The 15724-nt window shown below is 43.3% G+C and overlaps 1 protein-coding gene across 1 annotated transcript in view; it reads right to left on the bottom strand.

Moving 5' to 3' along the window:
- sik2b (salt-inducible kinase 2b) overlaps positions 1 to 15724 on the bottom strand; it is a 40798-nt gene that overhangs the window by 23234 nt on the left and 1840 nt on the right. Inside the window, exons 2-4 of the mRNA XM_071900646.2 lie at positions 13996 to 14112; positions 10951 to 11014; positions 3155 to 3316 (exon numbers count right to left, since the gene is read on the bottom strand). Of these exons, the coding sequence (XP_071756747.1) occupies positions 3155 to 3316; positions 10951 to 11014; positions 13996 to 14112 (343 nt within the window). The remainder of the gene's footprint in view (positions 1 to 3154; positions 3317 to 10950; positions 11015 to 13995; positions 14113 to 15724) is intronic.

Here is a 15724-nt window from a genome sequence, read left to right as displayed (position 1 = left end):
AATACAATACAACAGCCTTATGTAAACAACATAACCGACAACATCATCATAAACAAAATAAAATCGACATAGTTAGCCAAGGTCGGCAACATTGTGAAACATTGTCACAACCATCGCCATCATCATCATCATCATCATCGTCACCATCATCATCATCAAAGAACAACACCATCACTGCTAACTACCCCCCTGGCCTGAGTTCAGAAGGGAAATGGCGGTGGGAATGAATGAGTGCTTGTATCTGTTGCTCTTTACAGGGGGAAATCTGAACTGGGAGCCAGAAGGTAGGATCTGAAACTCCGAGTGAAGGGGGTGGGCACTGACTGATAGGATGGATTTAGCCTTCCGCACTACCTGTCTGTTATACAGGTCAGTGAGGTTACTTTGCTGGACACCTAGGATTTTACTGCTGACTTTCACTATTTTGGAAAGAGCAGTTTTGGCCTTGACGCTGAGATTGCCATACCAGCAGATTACAGAAAATGTTAATACAGACTCAATGTAGGATTTGTAAAAAAGGGTCATGAGGGTCTTATCAACATGGAACTTTGACAGTTTACGAAGGTCTCTCTAATCACAGGCCAGGTAATCTTCTGTTCATGGTTTCCTGCTTCAAATCTAATCTGCTGCGTGGACAATTGGCTGCGAGTCAGACATGTTTGTGAAAATTACTGCTGGGGTAATAACACCTCCAAGTTGTCAACGTGGAACCTCCACAGAGACACGGTGGACAAAGCGACGAAAGATGAACAGGAGAAACACTTGGTTCCCTATCAGTCATCATATGATTCTTTCTGGTCTTTCCATAACTGCCTAATTCACCCTTTAGAGAAGAACACAAGCCACTGGACGTTGGCCAAGTTGAGTATGAAGGGTTACTGGGATGCTCAGTGGGATGCTCATCTCTCACTTTTTTTCTAAGGTAGTAAATTTATCAGAGCCCTAAACAATGATTTCTTTGGACATTTTTGAAGCAAGAAGCCCCACTGTAATGTGAAGTCCTGGGACAGGGGGCCATTTCTGCCTGGAGCCTACACTGTAAAGGCCAAATTATACTTATTATTAATTACACTACGTCAAATTGGTAAAAGCATTTATGGTTCTGCGATGGTGACGGCAGTGGCGCGCTTTGTTAACACGGAAGTAATAACAGAAGAAGTAGTAGTGTTTACATTCTCTGAAACTCATGTTCTGGGATATTTCTCACTGTGAATTCAGTGACATCAGGTAGTCTATATAATTCAGAGATTAGCTGTCCTACAAATGAATGTATTTGCAGCCGTCCTCAGCTAGTCTCTCTTCGATCTGCTTCATGTTGTCTTCACTATTGGCAGACATCAACTGGATACAGGTAAATACGAAGCGGGCCAATCACATTTCTTGTGGTCTTGCTTTGCCCTTCGCGCAGTTAGATTTTTGGAGAGGTGCATGTAAGCTATGGTGGCAGCCTCTGCGGTCGTAGGTTTGACGCAGAAGCATAAATTACCCTTAACTAGGCCCCTGAAGCAGGAACGCTTAGACTTTGTGGCATTCAAATATTATGCCACTGGCTCTGCATTCCCTCAACCCCTCTAAGGTAAACCCGGGAGTCACAAGGTAAATGTCCTGCGTCACAGGGTTTGCCAGACCTCATTGGGACATCCAACCGCTTCTGCACCTCTACCCCATGGCAAACCCTGTCCTCTTTTTGTAGTCAAATGACACCACGGCAAACAGCCCATCTCCAAATGACAGTTACATCACAACAATATCCCTCCCTTCACCGCCCAACCCTTCTCACCCTGCCTTCACGTACCTAAATCTAAGCACCAGGCCTCTTTACGTCATTCCCTGCACCTACACTCCTCTTAAGATAAACCTTGGCCTTTTTCAGAGCAATGTCACTGCAGCCAACAGTCTGTCGTTCCATGACGAACACCTCCCATGGAAAGTGCATCCCTGCCATCCCAATATGCACCTCTCCTTATCTTCTCTTCCTCCCCCCTTTCAAAGCAAGCCAGCCCTGTGTCTTCTCTTTAGCTCGTTCTCCAAAGTAGCCAATCCCTTTCACCACCTCCTCTCCTCCCGCAATTAAACCCAAGCTCTTCCATGACTTGCCCTCAATCCCTGCAAAGCCAGCCGCCCCTCCCTCCACTCTGGGACACAGCAGTAGGATGACATTCTCACCAGCTAGCTCTAAATGCCAGTTGCCTAATAATCGCTCTCTCAAGCTTGTACTACAGAACTCCGGCTTAGTCTCAAATCTCTGCCTTTGACTCTTTTCTTCTTTTTGTCCTCTTTTTTTGTCACTGAGTCACTGGGGAAGGATTGTTGATCTCCTCCGATCAACAATCTGGTTTTGGGGCCTTCAGATTCAGTCAGAGGCTTTTGAGACTCACCCAGAGTCTGCGTCTGTACTGGCCTCCCTCAGCCAGCAGCTAGCTAGCAAGCGGCCTCTGGCCACTTCTCAACACTGTGCCAATGGCCTGGGCAGGTAGTTAAGACATTTCTGAACTACACCGCCGCTGAGATCATAGTAGGCAATGGATCAAAACAAAATTATTCCATGCAGACAACAGAGCTTGTAGCTTTCAGTTGTCAGACAATTGTTGCTGTTCACTGTTGCTTTCACTTGCTGTTAATTACTTTTTGTACGGTTTATTACTTTGTGTACAACATATTCCACCACATATACAAGTCTTGTATCTTGTATATGTGGAGGCATGTGAATGTGCATCAGAGTATATATACACTACCAGTCAAAAGTTTGGACACACCTGATTGAATGTACTATGTTTTTCATTATCTTAAAGCCATTTTGATCTAAAGGCTTATGCTTAAATGCTTGAAATTTGTTTCTTAGACAAATATAAATAGTGAAGTGGATGCCTATGTGTGAATTTCTTTCCAAAGCCTTTGCCTTCCCATCAAGGCAAAGGGTGGTTACTTGAAATAATCAAAAATATAAGATAGTTTTGATTTGTTTAACACTTTTTTGGTCACTGCATAATTTTTATCTTATCTTATCTTTCATATTTTTCTTTCATAATTTTTTTTATAGTTTTGATGTTTTTACTAAAATGTGGAAAATAGTAAAAATAGAGAAAAATGTGGCGTCTCCAACCTTTTGACTGGTAGTGTATGTGTGTCCTACTGTACAGCACAGCTGCGGTACCTGCTATCTTGATGTTCATGTGACCATCCAGCAGCAGATTCTCGGCCTTGAGGTCCCTGTGGACAATGTTGCGGTTGTGACAGTACTCCACCGCCGATAGGATCTGCCAGAACTTCCTCCGGGCCTCCAGCTCACTCAGACGGCCGTGCTTTGCCAGGTAGTCTGCAGCCAGAAAGAAAAAGGGGGAAGGGGGCGGCGATGTGTCATGTTAGAACTATGCGTGGATAACGTTTTACATTAACTTATATAACATGACTGTACAGGCCTTTCAGACACAGTATAATATATCACTTTTTGCTAGGTTCAAATGCAAACATAAAAAAAAAGTCTGCCAGTGTTTGCATGCATGTGCATTTCTCATTCCACTGAGTACTGATGGTTACGCTGAAAACATTTACTTTCTGCTGAAGTGCAGGCCTGGTGCCAACACTAGTTTACACATGATGTATGTTACTGTTTGCTTTTGTAAATGACTGAATACAATATAATGATTCTTCCAAACCCGTGTCCTTACCCTGCGTGAATGTGTGTGTGTGTAAGAGAGTGTGTGTGTGAGTAGGCCAGGGGTTGACAGAAGAGAATGTAGTGTGTTGTCATAGCTGGAGGAGGAAAGGGAGGACCAGACTTCTGAGAACTGGCCTGCTTCTACATAATGTCCACATTAGTAGAAGTTGGAACAGGGAAGGGGGGAGAAAAGGGAGGACAAGAAGGGAGGAAGGAGGACAGGAGGGGTACAGCAGGGAGGCCAAGATGACCCAACCCTTCTGGTGTTGTAGTAATGATGCAGTGAATCTGTCAGTGTATGACTGTGTAGTGCACACACAGACATACAAATGTAAATATGAACCAAGGCTCTTTCCCAATGTCTAACAAAAACATCAGATTTATCTGTTTATCTACTTAGCACCGACTCCGCACAGATTAGGAAGACAAATAGAGAAGCTGCTTGTTTGGGTAGACAAATACATGAAAACCAGGGTCTAGACCCAGTGCTGGCTCTGGGGGCCCACAGGTCATGAACTTTACTCCAAGCATTCAAATCACTGACCTGTCGCTCATTGTCCGCTCTCACAATGACCTCATTGTTTCTCTCACGTTTCACCTTCAACGTTCTGTAATCTTTACAAAGTCAAGCTGATAGGCCATTACAGGCAACCTGATTTTATCCGGCCCTGTGAACTGTGGAAATGGTGGCGTTTGTGGTGTTTGTTGCCGTCGGCGGGGTTCCTCTTCACACCTCTCCATCCACATAGCTAGCAAACTCTTCATTTCACACTCTGTGGCAAACAGGACAGGACACTGTGTTGGCTTTCCTTGCAACTGGTTTGAATACAGACCACCGACCAAACCTGACAACACAACAACCACAATACACCCGACCAACAAAACGTCTTATAAGAGGACACAGAGTGCACAAAATGTTAGGAACACCTTCAGTTGAATTAAAAACCCTGCTCTAACTTGTCTTCTCCTATACGTCCCTTTCATGGATGAGGTGAAATCCATAAGGAATCATAGCTTTCCCTTGGATTTACTCACTGAGTCTACTTCATAGAAAGAGCAAGTGTTCTGAATTTTTTTGTAATCACAGAGCAGACAAGGCTGCTTTTATCTTAGATTTCTACAGATATTTTCTGTCTGGTCTCTGTATTTTAATTTATTGGTAGTTTCTTTAATTTCCTTTTTTCCACACCAGTAATATTGCAGTAATTTCCCTAGTGTACAGATGTCACAGCGAGGCAGGTAGGCAAATCAATTGTAGAAATAAAAGACGACTTTGACAGAATTTTTAACCTAGGCCTCTGTCATGCTATATCAACATGTCACGCCAAGCCAATTTCACAGCCCATTAATGTCAAAAACACTGTGCCATTAACTACACATAAGATGTTCAAAGTGGAGCAACATATGTCCTGAGGGCAGCGACATGCGTCACAATGTAAACACCTCAGCCTCATAATACTCTATTCTCCCAACACAGCACTGAGCAAAGTAGAAGGTGTAACTAGGCCATAACTTGCACTATTAAGTCCCAGGGAGATGATGCTATAGGCGCACAGGTTCGTCATCAGCAGCGTGGTTGATGAATGGTTAACCTCACACAGAATGAGAAAACCTGATTAGATAGGAGCTGACAAATTCCACAGTGGAGCCCGTCCAGTGACCGGGGCAGTTTTCATGCGACGCTGCTAATCAAAAAACACACTGGGCAAGGGAATGTGTCAAGGGCGTCCAAACATGGACCTGTGAGGGGACCAGGACAAAAAACTAATGTGCTGTAGGACTGGTAATAACTGCTCTGGGATCAAACCTCTCTCTCTCTCTCTCTCACACACACACACACATTACCGCACTTGCTTACACAATACTGACCTTATGCCCTGCAATAACCATGCCTCATTGGGGCAGCATCGTGGACTTTGGAGTATGAAATAAGGAATCCTGCTTGGGTGTTTAACACTTGAAACACTGAATTACTGAATAATACAAATGCTGAACGCCAGAAATCATCGTAGCTCTACAAGAATGGCAGCGCTGTATCTGCTGCTGCTGGTTCTAGTGGCTGAAAAACAAGCCATTACTGTTTGAGCAATCAACAGTAAGCAGCCATACACACACAAAAATACATGCACACACACAATGCGGTATGTCGCCCCAGTGGAGGGATGAGTAATCCACTGATTCAATGTCAGCGGGGGCAAGGACCTTAGCACAGTCAGGCACGCAGTGTTGCATTCTGGGAAAGCGAACAGAACAAGTATGAATCATAGGGGTATTAGGGAACAGCTCAACAACCAGTGTGTTCCACTTCTGCTAAGTGCTGGGTGAGGAGCTAAGTCTCTCAACAGCTGCTCAGGTTTGGATGGGACTAACATTATGGATACAAACAGGCTCTTCGGATTGCCCTCTGGCTAGACACCAGATAGCACCAGCCAGAAAGTGGGAGAGAGAGTCTGGAGGACAAGGGGCACAGACTCACACCTTTCTCCGTTTCTACAAATGTCTACATCAGTAATGGATAAATGGAGGACGCCAAACCACTTAAATATGGCACCCATATCACTTTCACACCTATGTGTGGAGTAATAGCCTAGATGTTGGTGGTGATTTAATTTTGGCAGACTCATGAATTTCTAACATGCAAGTATTGGTGTTACTAGTACTGAAGACTTCCATTTGATCATAGTAACTGTCACTGAAGATCTTGGAAATGATGTTACCCCTGTTTGGTCGCCTATTTTTGCAGATTCATGCCAACGCCATTAGCTCTTTGTAGATTTACTGTGACCTTTAGCAACATTAAAGACAAAAAAAAAAAAAAAAACTGCAGGACTTCCAGAATAATAATGCTTCAAGTTCAAAGGTATTCAAGGACTAGGTAGACAGATGTTAGGAAGGACTTTTTAAGCCTTGAAGTATGTTAAGACAACCTCATAGTCAGTTTTCAGGATGTATATGTAACAATCATGTATTACCAGACGATGTGCTGAACATCATATAAGGTCTATTAAAGATCTATAGGCTTGCTAAATTTTAGGGTGCTAATAGCGAATCAATGTCGTTGAATTTTCCATATTTAATTGCTTAAAATAACAATACAAGTTCCCCAAAGGCTTGAGTCTCTTGACTCGTTTTCTTGTTTGTAAACATACCACTCAGTAACAGGCAAGCATGGTACAGACATCCAATCTCATCATCAATGGCAATCTGTGCGACAGACACCATGCAATACAGAAAATGTTATTGAATTCTCAGGTCTTGTAAATCATTTGGTACCAAATAATTATCCCCACTTTAGGTAGACTTCCTCGCTTCATGATTACCTTCTTATATCATATATATATTGTTTTTTGTTTTTGTCTCTCAGCACCAAAATTTCAGAGGATACAGAGGAAACTGATCCAGCAATATGAGGGATGCTTTCTATGTTTTACGGTCAAATAGAAATTGGCAGCATAAATAAATAACAATACAGCTTGATAAATAGCCTGAATATGCTTTTGCGATGAACAGTCTCTCTCTCTCCTTCTTTCCCTTTCCATCAGACAAGAGATGTGTATGACTGAGTCTACTCACTGCCAGCTATCATACTCCCCTCTCTCCAGCAGCGCTTTCTTAAATATGCATGCCCTACATTTCCCCACCACCTTCCAAATTCAAATGGATGTCCCCTGCTCTCTCCCCTATTCTCCTCTGCCTCATCTCCCCTCCTGCCGCTGCCTCTGCGACTCCACTTTATTTGTGGTTGACCCAATTTCCAGGTTTGATCCATCCTGCAGTGGTGAGGCAGGCTGAGGAGGAGTGGACTGATAGACAGACAGACAGACAGCTAGACACAAAGGCAAGTCAACAGTCTGGCATGGATGCTTGTGCAGTGCCCATTACTGTGCCCACCCACCCCCTGCAAGAAGGAACCCATCACTCTCCGCCTCCTCGTGCCAAGCCCAGCTCCGCTTCTTTGTCTTTACAGCTCCAGACACACACACACACACTCGCACACACACTCACACAGACACACACCCCTCCTGCTCCTCATGTACTGGTGTTTGGTCTGACGAGAGAACTGAGAAGAGAGGGAAGGCTCATCTATCGTCTCGCTGATGTGCTGTAACTGGGTGGATCGCTAAACATCCCCAACTTGAATTACTTTGCTTTTTGTAACCTAGTCCCAGGAGGAGACCTAAGAAATCCATAATGTCAGAAAAGAGCAGGCAACTCTCTGGAGGACAATAACGGAGGAAGAGGCGAGATTTGGATTGGCCCTTCATCCATTTGTCCAAATGCAGCATGGCTGAATGGCTTGATCCATCTCCAGAATGTGTATATGCAAATTAGAAATGATTGTTCAATTTCGTGGGATGGGATACTGTAATACGGTCTGCTTCCAAAGCTAAGTCTGCTGCTGCAGCTACCAGTCAGTGTCTGCCTGGCAAATTCAATGCTGCTATTGCTGCAGCTGATGATGACATATAAATGTCTTACATAACAATATTACATTGTGCAATCAGGACATAGCGAATCAGGACAAAATGGTTTTGTAATACCTTGAGATGATCCATGAGGCAATCTATGGATTCTCTAAAATGAGGTTAACTAATCACGATGGGTTCTGGTGTGCTGGCAGAGGGGGGATTACACTGTGGTCATATAACTTCCCTGGGCTAATGGGAGCAGCCATTTCATCTACATACAACAGGGTATGGTGCCTAGTAAAATCTTTTTACTAAACAAACCACATTATCTCAACCTCTCAAACTACACCTCTTTTTCTGTTTTACCCTCCAATGATTCTCTCTTTCTCTCTGTACACTTCTGTAGTTCTCACTCTTTTCCACCACATCCCTTTCTCTCATTCATTTTTCGAGCCTCTGCTCCCGAGCTCTCTGGGTCACAGGAGTAGGAGTTGCTGTTGTTGAGTCAACATCACAAGTGGAACATTGGCCTCAGAATTACAAAGACACATGCACACACACACACACAGCTACTTTGTTTACGGCAGAGCGTTACTACAGTAATCCTATCAACTACTGTGTCTGGAAGCAGGCTAAGCACAAACATTCTCAGACTGTCTAATAATCCAGGTGGATCATGACCCACCTACAGGTGTCCACACCAGACATGTATTACAAATTCTAGACATATTTGGACTGGGTTTGTTAGTTCTAGTTTGCATGCAGAGAACAGGGGGGATTCCAGGGGTCCATTGCAATGGAAAAGAATAATCAAGCAATATTTGGCCTCGGCTTTTCCCTAAAACTTAATAATCCTGCAATGAATGCAATAAATTTAATGAATGCACAAAAAGTCAATGAAGGTAGTCGCTGTACTAATAACCAAAATTGATCCTTGCAGATGTAGGCCTCTGTGCTGCCTTTATTTCCTAGACCTGGGAGCAGAAAGTGTTCTTTCATAACAAAGATGTCTGCCAGTGGGCCCACGTGATGTCCGGAGTGCTGGATCTCGCTGGAGATCACAGTGTGTATGCAGAGTACAGAGAGTGTGCGTGCTGTACATGTGTGGTAGTGATAGAGCACGCGTCACTTGGCTCTATGGCAGACTTAGATAATTTCTTATCTTCAAGTACTACTCTTGCTCTGTTCAGACTTGTTTTTCCCTTTCAATACGAGTCTCTTTATTCGTGCTTTTGACGTTCCCGTGTGAAGCAGGTCTACACAAAATGATATTTGTAATCTTATAGCTATCTCTCCACATAACTGAGAGGTGCTGGCCACGTGGATTCCTTCAGGCATGGAGCAGTGTTTCCTCTGGGAATTTTTGCAGCAATGGGAGGAGGGGAAATTTCACTTTGGTTTTTAGTTCCAAACCAGTCTTTCCATTCTATTTCCATAGAGAGCTGCAGTTCTAAAACATTGCTGCTTAAAGAGTGACATTATACTGACTGGTACCAGGCTGTAAGGCTCATTATTGTACCTTAAATGCTCAGGCAGATCGACATGTCCTGTCCACTTGCAGTATATGGCAATTCTGGGCCTACTTCCTTATTGTGCTCTCATATCTCTCAAAAACTTGGTAAATCACTGACTGGAAATGACTGTCTATAATCAAAGGAATTATTTCCGCGATATGTCCCTAAGATCCAAATTGAATAAAGGGCTTTTATGTTCTCTGCCTCGTTCCAAAATGATGAAAGAGCTGGTCTTTCTCAGTGACTTCAAGAAGGATCTACAGCCCGACTCAACAAGCTATGCTTTTTATGTGAGATCTACTTATGCTTGACCCTTAACCTTACTGGACTACTATTACACTACTGCCTTTTGACAGCTCATATAGCGAATGTTGACTTTGGACTTTCAATACCTTTCATGTTCTTGTTAATTGTATTTTTGCTTATGAATGCTGTATGCTGTGTGCATGCAACTTTCGGGTGTTTTGTGACGCTGCTGGGTCTCTCTTGAAGAAGAGATTTTTAATTGCACAGATCAAATTTAATCTTCCATCTCGACCTGGGTGAGTGAAGATTACATTTAAAAACAAACAAATAAAAAAAAAAAATTTTGTGGGGTGGGGGTTATAAAAAGGATTTTCCTTAATTGCCATTTTTTCCCCAGAACTGGCAGCAACTTTCCAACAGTGGGATGTTCGAACGCTGCTGCTGAATTAGTGTAAAGAAAACACTGGACATACAGCCTGTAATCTGATGGTCATCTGAGGGTCACTGAAATTGGTGGTGTGGCATTGTTGCTAGCTAACATGCAGATAGTAATCTTGATATTTCACATAATCCGTGAAACAAAGACAGTCGACTCAGTAACGGACCGACTAAAGAGAATGGCCAGAGGACAGCCATATATTATATATGACTGTGCTGCACTGGACTGAACAGTAAACCTGTCAGCACCAACAAGTGATTCTGACCCACATACAGTAACAGTCAACTCATCATAATAAATGAGTCTCCCTCTCTTTGAGGGCGCCTCTCTGAGTCTTGCCCTGGCCTGGTGAACAGATGCCATCCGTGATGCCATTCCATATCCATGGCATAAGGCAAGAAAACAATGTCAGCACCTTCAGCAGGGCACATGGCAAGGGCTTCATCAGAGCATGATCTCATCTTTCCATCTAACATGTGACCTTTGAGATTGAGGTTAAGATAACTGAAAGACAAAAGCAAGCTTAAAAAGACTCTGATACTTCCTTGTTTGTAAACACGCACGCAACATTACTGACACAACGGTGAGGCTTTTTGTGTGGGGGGAGGACATGTATGAACTGGGTGGGACAACGTTTTAGACACTGAAGTCAGCTTGGCCTTGTCATTTTAAAAAATCACTCACCAAAGATCTCCCCATTCTTGGCATACTCCGTTACCAAGTAAAGCATGTTCTTCGTCTCCATCACCTGAGAGAGGGAGAGGACGAAGAGGTCGAGGGAGGGAGAAAGAGTGGGAGAGTGAGCGTAAATACACACAGCAGAAAATGGCTAAAATCACTTGCAAGTTATCAGATAATCCAGGTAAATAGTCTCCTGCAGCAAGAGAGAATGACAGCTTAGGAAAAAGAAATAATAATACACATAAATGACCAAACACAGACATAGAAAACATTATGCAACTGTCCACATGGCCTTATTTAGGTTAGACCGCAGTGTCTGGCATCCACAAAAATGCATGAATGGCGCAGGGCCTAAATATGGCATCCATGTAAGAGAATGGAGGTGGACGGATGGTGCTGAGTACATCTGAATGATACTTAAAACCTCTCAGTCCTGACACGGTGATGATGGAGCCTGGGTTGTGTAGGAGGAGGAGAACTGATTTAGAAGCAGAGACACTCAAGAGATGAACAGAGTTAAATGTGGAGGGGAGAATCAGATGGAGAAGAGAGGATGAATCAGACACACCGAGCCAGACATTCACACTAGAAATCCCACGCTTGTTGTTTATGATCAATTTTCCATCTGTTATACTGACCGATTCATGGATTTAGGAAACGAAAGCCAAGTCCTGTGGTTGGCTCAGGTTGTATAATGTACATACAGCCACATTTTGTCCTCAATTTTTATCCCCATTATAAACTGATAAATGACCTATCCACACCGAGGTATTGTAAGGTTGGAGTGCAATTGATTGATGAATTCATAAGCACTAATTGTGATTGTGCATATAGACAGCAGCAGTCCACAGTGAGGGACCCAAAAGAGTAAGAGGATGGCAAGGTGTCAAAGGAGGGAACAGAAGGATAGTAAGACTGGGGTCAGTAAAGAAAAGGCCGCAGAACACATGAACTGGAGGTGGGGTCTAGAGTTGGGTTTTTTGTATGTGTGTGTGTGTGCGTGTGTGTGTGTGTGTGTGTCTGTGTGTGCGTGTGCATTCGCTACCTAGGGCTTCCCTCTGGGCCACAGGGCCACCCTCTGTTTATGAGGTTGGAAAGGAAATGACTAATTGACTTGAGCTGTTTGGATGGATGAGCCGTTGGAAATAATGATACACACCAAAATTACACAGCAAAATGCTGGAGTGTTGCCATATGGTTGTATAATGATAATGAACACCCATTTAGTTTCCCTAAACAAACTAATAGGACCCAAAGGCTTATGTAATACAATTAAGTCACCCCAAAAAATGTTATTGGTGGTTGGGCCATCATGTGCCGGATAGCAAACATCATGGTAACTAGGTGAGATGAGTTTCCCTAGCTACTGTACCAACAAAGAGTGCAGCAGCCAGAACAAATTAATTCTTAGAAAAACTTGGTGTCCCATAAAATTTATGTGAACTTCCCTGGCGCATCTGGACTTGCATAATAGCTAGTATAAAAGTGCCAAGGTGGCATGAGGGGAATAACAACATCTCATTGATGGCAATAAAAATACTTAAAAATTGCTAACGGCATAAATAATTATAGTAAATAATACAGTTTATGCTAATTCGTTACTCTTACAAATTCATAAAACAAAGTTATTGACAGATCTCTTCTCGGCTACTGCAGATCACATACTGTATGTGTCATTTTAGCTACATCAGTGTGCAAAAAAACATAGTGATGCTGTATAGCCTTCTTTAAACAGGAGGGATCCACACTTTTACAAGGTGGCATAAAAATATCGGACATTGACATGCATTAATGAAGCTCTTTAACGTGCAATAAACCTGCCATAGTCTACATTCAACATTGTACAGGTCAGCTGGCAGTAAGTCATCAAACATAAAAAAATGTGGATGTGGAATGGAACAAGGTCCAATTTTAAGACATTGTCTAAATAGAGCTTGACATTGTAGTACAGCACCATTATAGAACATTTCAACTTATTCATCTTTTGATCCTCAACTGTCTACCATACTATTCTGTTTAAACAAAGCCAGTAGCACTTTGATACAGTGCAGAACACACACAGAGACACACACAGTGCCAAGTGTCAGTCAGTCATTAACTCTGCTCTCATATCTTAAACCATCCAGCGGTGGCAGGTCCTGCTAGGCAGGAGTTGTTTGCTAATGCATTAGAAAATGGCCTTGATAGGTCCTGTGCCTCAACACCCAGTCTGGCAAAGCAACATGGAAGATCAACATGGAACAGAATGAATTCTGCTCCACTGCATTGTTTTGTTCACAGACTAGAGTCAGAGGCACTGTTACTAATTCTGGGCCCCCTGAAAAGATGTCACACTGGGCCCCCCAATGCAGCGCATGTTACGTATTACAGTACCATTACATCATTACAGTATATATCATCCGCTCCTCCAGCTCGGGGCCTCATGAAAGTACTTCCCTCCCTCGCCCCCTATAGCAGCGCCCCTTATTAGAGTTAACATCAGACAACCAGCCAACAACAGGTGAAGAGACTTTGTGTGCCACACATGAATGCTTTGACTTGATATTTTACAAAGAGTCAAGTTGGGAACATTTATTATTCACAGAGCCTATGCAGAGAGTGGTTTACTAACTGGAATGTCTGTATATGCTGTCTTCATTCCTTAACATTACTGTTACAATGACAGTAACAGATGGTAAAGAGTGGTGACTGAGAGAAGCAGCAGCCATGGAACAAAGTTAGGTCTAAGCACACAAGACAGAAATAGAATAAAACAGCATGTAAATCAAGAAACAAAAAACCAGATTAAACAGTCCAAACCACATAGTTAGCACAACAGGTCACATGACAACACGGGCTACAACAATCGACAAACTTATTTCCATAGGAGGCAGTGATAAAACACAGGCAAAAAAAAAAAAAAAAAAAAAAAACAGACAGGAGCCCCAACAAATTCATGGCACAGTTAAAATCAATCAAAGCATGGAGAGGATAGTAGTAGCAGATCTTACATGCTTGTCAGACATAAAATGAGGATACAGGGTAGAAGTACTGTAGCTAGAGGCTCACCTGGTAGAGCTTGATGATGTGCGGATGGTCCAGCATCTTCATGATCTGGACTTCTCTGTAGATCTTCTCCAGGTTGACAGCATCCAGTTGGGTCTTGTCAATGATCTTAATGGCCACCTGCAGGACGGACAAACATCAACAACGAACAACAGTAATGAGTTGTTTTCTCCATAAGGAACACCAGAATCCTCGTTAGGGCACATGAGGACTTGTGGGAAATTAGAAATACCCCCACCCGACCCCCCCCACCCCCACTCGCACACATACTAATACAGACTGCTATTTAATATTCTCTAAGAGGCAAAAGTAGAGAGTGTGATCAATTTCAGCTGTGAGTGCAGAGATCTGTTTCTGAGATACTGTCTGGTGCGAGACACACAAGACTAAATACTTAAATACTGCTTATGCTGAATTTTGCACAAACAGCTTTAAGATCCCGGCCATGAAGCATCATCTGAAGGTACAGCAGAGGCAAACACATGCCTCATTGGATATACACTCACCCACAATGACACGTACATGTGTAAATCACACCCCGCACACACACACACACACACACACGCACACAACTTTAGCCCTCTTGGCTTTGATTAATGGTGCCCGGTAGGTAACAAGCAATATTCACGTCCCTCTCAGACTGTCTCATAAACAACATTTCATCAGTGTGATCTGAAGTGTTCCAAACGTCTGAGAGCCAAGCTGGGAAGAGTAAACAACAGGAGACCACAGTTCCCCTCTCAGTAATCACGCCACTATAATATGCAGCTAGCAAACTCTTACGCTTGGTTAGAATCAGCGGTTCTCAAAGCGGAGTCCGAAACCCCACACCCAAAAATCACCCTTTTAGATCCTTTTAAGCATACTCACAGTTAAGACATAAGAATGTGCAATAATGGATGTTGTTCCCTCGCATTGTTATCTCCCTAACCCACAGTACAGACAGTTTTGTAATTTAGTGCTAAATCCCATCAAAAAACCCAAATCTTTTGATGGCACACTAATTCCGGGGGCCTCGAGGAAATTAACTTTTTAAAGCACTTGTACACTGGGATTTCAGGGTTTTTAGCGTTAAAAGTTACACAACAACACTGACACACACAAACACAACTTAAAACCCCCTCTGAACCCTGTTGGCAAGGTAATTTTAGGTCAGTTACAGAGGATTTTTGCATATACACAACGTAATGAGACCAGAAATCTCAGACAATGCTGCAAGAACAGATCTGAGTGGTAGTGAACCAACTAGCCTGTACAAGGTCCACTGTAGGTCAAGGCAGGGCCAGGTAGGGCGGGTGGCTAGGGCTACACCGCGTCACCCCATGTCTGGACTGCAGTAGGTACATGAGCTGAGAGGTTAGTATGACATGCAGGGGCCATCAGTAGAAAAGTAGGTTATGCACACACAAAGGTGCACCTATCTAGGAATGCGCACACACACACTCACACACACACTAAGTCTACTGTTCCAAGTGTGATTATGCTATGGTATTCATTACAGACACACTAGGCCAACATCTCCTCGCCCAGGCTAACTCAAGAGGCAGGCGGCATCACATGAAGTTGATAGTCTGGCTCTTTCCCTGACCTTGGCCACTGTAACAAACAGCCCGGCTCTGGCCCCGGGCCTAGTCTAGCCAAGCAGCTGCATTTGCTCCCTGCACTGACCAGCGCTGAGTGACCTCTACCTAAAAGGCTAAACTAATGGTTTGCAGCCACGTGCCATCGAGAG

This window comes from Centroberyx gerrardi, chromosome 6 (genome assembly GCF_048128805.1).
Source record: "Centroberyx gerrardi isolate f3 chromosome 6, fCenGer3.hap1.cur.20231027, whole genome shotgun sequence".
In the NCBI taxonomy this organism is placed as follows: Eukaryota; Metazoa; Chordata; class Actinopteri; order Beryciformes; family Berycidae; genus Centroberyx; species Centroberyx gerrardi.
This window is presented reverse-complemented; position numbering and strand designations above follow the sequence as displayed.